Source organism: Camelina sativa, chromosome 6 (genome assembly GCF_000633955.1).
Source record: "Camelina sativa cultivar DH55 chromosome 6, Cs, whole genome shotgun sequence".
In the NCBI taxonomy this organism is placed as follows: domain Eukaryota; kingdom Viridiplantae; phylum Streptophyta; class Magnoliopsida; order Brassicales; family Brassicaceae; genus Camelina; species Camelina sativa.
Genome location: NC_025690.1, coordinates 19,250,674 through 19,258,010, shown reverse-complemented (window position 1 = coordinate 19,258,010; position 7,337 = coordinate 19,250,674). Strand labels below are relative to the sequence as shown.

The following is a 7,337-nucleotide window of genomic DNA, read 5'->3' as shown; positions in this document are numbered from 1 at the left end:
CCAAAGGATAAAATCTTTTCTGTAATGGAGATTTGAGGAAGAAGAAGAAAGATTGAAATTGGAAAAATAATGGTGGAGGGTTGGCGAAATGGGTTTCGCGAAGCCACGAATTCGAAACCTCTGTTCTTGACGATCTACGCGACGGTGATCATCGGCGTTCTCGTCTCTTCTTTCTATGTCTTCTCAGCTATTTACTCTCCCACCAATGGCTCATCCTCCTTTCTCTCTTCTCCTCCTCTCTTCAGTAACCTCTCTCTCTCCTCTCTCACTCTCTGTGTGCATGTATTGTGTGTTTTGGTTTATCTCTGCTTTGCATTGTTTAAGAATTGGAATTTGCGGTCTGAGTTTGATTCTGTAAAAAGCTTATTGATGTCTAATTATTAGGTGTGATTTTGGTAGTTAGGTTCTTTAGTTCTGTCTGATTCTAATTCGAGCTCACCGTTGACCTTTTAAATCTCAGTATTCGTTTCAGGATCAGTTCTTTATTGTTTGATTACATTGGATTTGCTATATAACCTGAGATGGGTTGTGACTTTTTGATCACTTTTAGTTGATTTTTCATCTCTGCTTTTGAATCTGATTAAGTGATTAACCAATGTACTTGGATCTGCATTTGATTGCTCAAGGTGCCTGTTAAAGTTTTGGTTTTTCTTATGTCTAGTGTTACTTACTCTTCGACACTACATTTCAGTTCAATTGTATTAGGCTAGATGAGCTTGCTTGAGTATACATCAATCTCACTAAGCAGTAGAAGCTTAAATTTTTTTGGTTTTCACATTATGTACGATCTATTCATGAGTTTTCTTTGTAGCTGCTGGCCGGATTCACAGTCTTCCACAAGAAAATGTGACGTTGGAGTTACCAGTTGCACCACCACCACCACTACAAGCACTGCCACCGCCAGTTTTGGAGGAGGCTCAAGGCAAATCCTTGGGTAAAATTTGGGTGTCTCCTCCTCGGGACAAGAAGATGCCACCTCTTGAAACCTTTAAACTGACGAAAGAATTGTTTGGGGAAAGGGCGAAGGACAATGTCATAATAGTGACCTTTGGGAACTATGCTTTCATGGATTTCATCTTGACTTGGGTTAAACACTTGACTGATTTAGATCTCTCCAATATTCTAATTGGTAAGTTTTCACTTCTAATATCTATTGTCTTATTGTCCATTTCTCTGTCTTTCTGTAAGTGAAGTAACTTTATTGGACGGCGCTTTATAGGTGCAATGGATACTAAGTTATTAGAGGCTTTGTACTGGAAAGGCGTGCCGGTCTTTGACATGGGAAGCCATATGAGCACAGTGGATGTTGGGTGGGGTTCTCCAACATTTCACAAAATGGGAAGAGAAAAAGTTATTCTCATAGATTCTGTCTTGCCTTATGGTTACGAGCTACTAATGTGTGACACTGACATGGTGTGGCTTAAGGTACTAATACAGAACACTAGTTAACGCTGTTATTCGTCTTGTCATCTTCCTTTATAGAATTTATTCACATAATATCCATGTGACAGGATCCTATGCCTTATTTGGCTCGATACCCGGATGCTGATGTTTTGACATCAAGCGATCAAGTTGTGCCTACTGTCATAGATGACAGTTTGGACATATGGCAACAAGGTAGATTTTAGCTAAAGATATGCATTTCCCTATTTTCCCATCTAAAGTCCTTTATCATTCTGAAAAAGCAGTTAATTTGTTACATGGCTACTACTAACAGTCTTCTCAACCGTTCTTTGTCTTGGACTTTGAAAGTTGGTGCTGCCTACAACATAGGAATTTTCCATTGGCGGCCAACAGAATCTGCTAAAAAGTTGGCAAAAGAATGGAAAGAAATCCTCTTAGCAGACGATAAGGTTTGGGATCAAAATGGGTTCAATGAGATTGTTAGGAGGCAGCTAGGTCCATCTGTGGATGGGGATAGTGGACTTTTCTATGCTTATGATGGAAATCTCAAGGTTGGAATTTTGCCCGCTAGCATATTCTGCAGTGGCCATACTTATTTTGTTCAGGTACCTTTCTACATGATTCCTATTTTTGCGGTTCTTTTGTGTTCAACAATGGCCTATTAGGTACCTTCGGTTTTCTGTGGCAGGCTATGTATCAACAGCTCAGGCTAGAACCATACGCTTTGCATACAACATTCCAGTATGCAGGTACTGAAGGAAAACGTCACAGGCTTCGAGAGGGAATGGTTTTCTATGACCCACCAGAATATTACGATTCACCAAGTAAAATTATTTTTGTTCAAATTATCTATTCCAAAGATGGGAAAAGCCAAAATCAATATTGTAATCTCCAACACAACGCAGGAGGTTTCATGGCGNTGTGCCTACTGTCATAGATGACAGTTTGGACATATGGCAACAAGGTAGATTTTAGCTAAAGATATGCATTTCCCTATTTTCCCATCTAAAGTCCTTTATCATTCTGAAAAAGCAGTTAATTTGTTACATGGCTACTACTAACAGTCTTCTCAACCGTTCTTTGTCTTGGACTTTGAAAGTTGGTGCTGCCTACAACATAGGAATTTTCCATTGGCGGCCAACAGAATCTGCTAAAAAGTTGGCAAAAGAATGGAAAGAAATCCTCTTAGCAGACGATAAGGTTTGGGATCAAAATGGGTTCAATGAGATTGTTAGGAGGCAGCTAGGTCCATCTGTGGATGGGGATAGTGGACTTTTCTATGCTTATGATGGAAATCTCAAGGTTGGAATTTTGCCCGCTAGCATATTCTGCAGTGGCCATACTTATTTTGTTCAGGTACCTTTCTACATGATTCCTATTTTTGCGGTTCTTTTGTGTTCAACAATGGCCTATTAGGTACCTTCGGTTTTCTGTGGCAGGCTATGTATCAACAGCTCAGGCTAGAACCATACGCTTTGCATACAACATTCCAGTATGCAGGTACTGAAGGAAAACGTCACAGGCTTCGAGAGGGAATGGTTTTCTATGACCCACCAGAATATTACGATTCACCAAGTAAAATTATTTTTGTTCAAATTATCTATTCCAAAGATGGGAAAAGCCAAAATCAATATTGTAATCTCCAACACAACGCAGGAGGTTTCATGGCGTTCAAACCATCTATTCCAAAGAGCTTGTTACTTGACGGGAAGCATACCATTGAATCACATTTTATCCTTGTTAATCACCAAGTAACGTCTACTAAACTACCATGGTCCCTTAGAACTATATATCAACTTGACCACCTTTCTAATTTACACCCATCTTTGGTCCATTTTACAGATGAAACAGATCAGATCAGCTCTAGCCATTGCGTCTCTTCTTAATCGTACACTGGTGAGTCTACTCAACAGCTTATATGCATATTTCCTAGAGATAATGATTCAGTTTTTACTTAGAACTGGTTGGTTTCTACAATGTTTTCAGGTGATGCCACCAATATGGTGCAGGTTAGATAGGCTTTGGTTTGGGCATCCTGGTACACTTCAGGGATCTATGACACGGCAACCTTTCATCTGCCCTCTTGATCATGTATTTGAGGTAGTGTTTGTAATAATGTTGAAGCATGTTTTCTCAGCAAGTGTCTCATAATAGTACACCCTGATGGATTTCAATTACAGGTCAATATCATGCTTAAGGAGCTTCCGGAGGATGAGTTTGGCCCTGGGATTGGTATCAGAGAGTATTCTTTTCTAGATAACCCTGCATTGCCGAAACAAGTAATTTAAGCTGCGGAAAAATGGTTGTTTTCTAATTATTCGTTTCAGAAGAATCTCCTCAGAAATTAAATTATTTTTCAGGTAAAAGAGTCATGGCTTGATGTTCAGCTTTGTCAAGAAGGAAAAGATGAATGTGAGGCTTCAAATAAGACAAGCCCCTCTCGAGTTCTTAAGTTCCCAAAGCGGAGCAATGAAGATACGGTAACTAAGATTTCTTTAGCTACCTATCACTCTTAAATAATATATATGTCAAAGTAATCTACGGCTTGGCCTAATCACTTTGTTTCGTGCCACCTGCAGTTCAAGGCAATATTCTCATTCTTCGACGATGTCAAAGTGATCAAGTTTTCTTCAGTTGAAGATGCTTTCGCTGGATTCTCCGACAAGGTAAGTAGATCTTTGGAACCGTGAGACAAATTTATACATGTTGAGAGACAATATGTAAAATCTGATCTGACCTAATCTGGTTTTGTGCGCAGGAGCGAGAAGAGAAGTTCAGAAAACGGGTAAAGAGATATGTGGGAATATGGTGTTGTGAGGAGAACAAAACTCCGGGACACATATACTACGATATGTATTGGGACGAGAAACCTGGTTGGAAACCGGTTCCTCCACAGACACCAGAAGAAGATCATCCTCCTCTATGATAACATAACCGGCAAGAAGCTTACATGTTTCCTTGAGTCACAAGGAGACTTTAGGGAGTTATTTTCTTTCTTTTTTACGGCCAGCCTTCTATCCTACAACTGTGAAACTGTCTCTTTCTTATCTTTGTCTTTTTACTCAAATGTATCATGATGTTATAACAATAGATTTGGACACAAAGGAAATTGTCATTTTTTTTTATATATATAAAATTTCTCTGTAGATTTATGTCATATAATTGGTCAATTTTGTGATCAATTTCGAAGTTGTTACAGTACAGACACAAGTTTTAAAGACACAAAACCATAAACTAAACTGACCTTGGATCATCATCAATCGATACATAAATGTCTCAGACAGATGGGAACTGAGTAGGTAGTCTATATAAATAACCAATAGAAATCACCAACAAGAAGATACCAACAACAAAAAAAAGGAGAACCGTTTCTTGGATGATAATAGGAATAGAAGAAGCTAAACAGTCTTATAATAAGGATAAATGACAATAAGAGAGAAATCAACGAGACTTGGGAAAATGTTGAGACAATTGCTTGGCAATCTCAAGGAACCCGACGGTGTCTTTCCCACTGAAGATGGTCTTCAGTTTCTCATCGCATAGAATCTCCCTCTTGTTCTCAGGATTCTAACATTAACAAATAAAAACAAATAATATTGTGTTTGAAAAATCATAAATCTCTCAAAATCAAAGATCAGAGGTAAGGCTAACACAACTTTTCATATACATCATTGCCCAAAACCAATAGTGATTTCTTCACACAACAGGAAGTAGGACATACATATAGCTTAAAAAGTTTTAGGCTTTGAAATGTTCACTGAGGAATCAAATCATAAGCAGGATAGTTTAAGCTGGATTCACAAAGATAAGCTTAATTAAAATGCTAATCACACAAAACCCTTGTTATACCATTCTGAGTTTCTTCAGGACAAGACAAATGCAAATCAAAGTTTCTAATGAATCCCTAAAAGGAAGCTCTCCTAGATCAATCAATTCCCCCAAAATCCAGAAGAACACACACAGAGAAGACTCATAAATTTCGAGGAAGAAAAGAAAAAAAAAAAAAAAACCCCTAACCTGAAGATTATTAAGCTTGATGTATTCCCAGATTTTCTTGACGGCGGTTGTACGGGAGACTTCGTTTTCTCCGATAAACAGAGCGAGCGGCTGAGAAATGGGAACAGCCTTCTGAATGCCAGTAATTTGTTTACGACTGCTTTCAACAACGCCGGAGGAAGAAGCGGCTTTCGCCATCAGTACCCTGCAAGCTCCAATAACCCTCGAAACTGTCGCCATTTTCTTCTTCTTCTTCTTCTTCTTTATTACACTGTGTTTTTGAATTTGGGAAGGGAGGTCTCTCTCTCTGTGTCTAAAACCCTAGATCAAACCCAGACTTTGAAAATGTAAGCGTTTCAGTCTCTCTCTCTCTCTCTCTCCCTGACTCCGACTCTGCCCTTTTGATGGTTTAATGGGCTTTGGATCTTCTTATTTTGGGCCTTTCAAACCAATATTATGGGCCTATTTTGGAAATTTTTCTAGTAGTAGTAGGTACCCAAATCCGTTAATGTTAAAAATATCTCATCTTTAGTTTTTTAGGTGGACATATCTATAATTGAGATGTTGGAGGTTAGTTTGACCAGAATTCCTAGCTGATTAATTATCAATATAGTTCAGTTAACTTGTGATTAGCCAGTTCATGATTTGGATTGTAAGGCAAAACCCCATTTGGACCGTATAGTCTCAAAATCTTTTGATAATAGGGATTAATTAATTCGAATACAAATCACGCAGTTCATGATTTACATACGATACACTTTAAAGATCTACAAAATTAAATTGATTAAGATGTAAATTATCAAATAACTTAATTATTTAACACCAAATCACCTAAAAACCCTTTTAAAATTTAATTTGATCATGTTAATTCAGCTATTAAGCATTTGGAACCGATTAAAAGATTGCAAATTATCCCCAACAAGAACAAATTCAAATATTTGACACACATGATTCTTCTCCTCTCTAACTAAAAACGCTTTTAATAAAGAGACCAAAGGCAAGAAAAAACGAACAAAGAAAAAAACGTTGTTGATGATGCGACCGTAGTACCCGACCCGTTTAAAACTATAGTTAGCCAATCAAAAACCGCCACGTAGCCTACTTCCTGCACACGTAAGTAAAGATGAAAAACAAATCTCTCACTCTCTCTCTCTCTCTGCTTTGAGGTCCGTCACCGGCAAACACCAAATGGGTCCCCGTTGCCGTCTATTCTCGAGACCATATTTCATCGTTTACTCAAAGAAAAATAAAAAATAAAGTGTATCTTCCGTCAACTCACGTCGTAACGCCGTTAATATCTTTTTCTTCTGTTTTTGTTGTTGTTTTCCTCAACATATTAGTATAAATAACTCACGGCCAAAGTCCTCCAAATGTCTTCTCCCTTTCTCTCCGTCATCCTTCTCTTTTAAATCATAACCCGAACCTCCGTGTAACATCTACACCTGGTCACCCGGTTACTTATATTTTTGTTTCTCTATACTCGTATTTTAAAATCCTCTCTTGACGAAGACGATATTGTTGCTGTTTGAGTTTGATTCCGGTCCAAGAAGACGTTGTGATACAGGTACGACTCAGAACAAATTCCTTCGTTTCTTTCTTAGCTGGTCGTCACTTAGTTTCAAACCTTTATATATCAAACTTTTTTTTTGGTTCATTTCTGAATTTATTTTCGCTGATTGAACTGTTGCATTCTACTTCATTCATTACATCTTTGATTGATTGTTTTAAATCGTGGTTCTTCTGATTAGTGGCAAACAAACACATTACCCCAAATCTTTATCCATTTTTCCTGACCACCAGATCAACTCCTAGGCAAAAGGAGAATTTTCAGTCTTCTTTCTTTTTCTTGGAAAATCTTCATTTTCTTTCATATCAAAGTTTCTCTGGTCTTGACTACTGTTTTTTGCTACTTTACTTTTGCTTTCTTTTTTTTTTTA

The 7,337-nt window shown here is 37.9% G+C and overlaps 3 protein-coding genes across 3 annotated transcripts in view; 2 read left to right on the top strand and 1 right to left on the bottom strand.

Moving 5' to 3' along the window:
- On the top strand, positions 65–4,548 carry LOC104792321 (arabinosyltransferase XEG113; the record flags this gene model as incomplete). The annotated part of the gene is given in 13 exon segments (XM_010518439.2): positions 65–244; positions 812–1,129; positions 1,220–1,425; positions 1,512–1,617; positions 1,753–2,009; positions 2,093–2,228; positions 3,061–3,155; positions 3,247–3,300; positions 3,391–3,504; positions 3,585–3,683; positions 3,765–3,884; positions 3,984–4,070; positions 4,163–4,548. Coding segments are annotated over 13 exon segments (1,935 nt in total). The 3' UTR covers positions 4,331–4,548.
- On the bottom strand, positions 4,616–5,771 carry LOC104792320 (upstream activation factor subunit UAF30-like). The gene is made up of 2 exons (XM_010518438.2): positions 5,422–5,771; positions 4,616–4,971 (listed from the first exon to the last, which is right to left on the bottom strand). Exons 1-2 carry the CDS (start codon positions 5,638–5,640, stop codon positions 4,846–4,848), a joined length of 345 nt encoding a protein of 114 aa, XP_010516740.1. The 5' UTR covers positions 5,641–5,771; the 3' UTR covers positions 4,616–4,845.
- Positions 6,579–7,337, top strand: part of LOC104792319 (protein Brevis radix-like 1) — a 6,147-nt gene continuing 5,388 nt past the window's right edge. The window contains exon 1 of the mRNA XM_010518435.1: positions 6,579–6,964. The gene's annotated coding sequence lies outside the window, so the exon portion shown is untranslated. The remainder of the gene's footprint in view (positions 6,965–7,337) is intronic.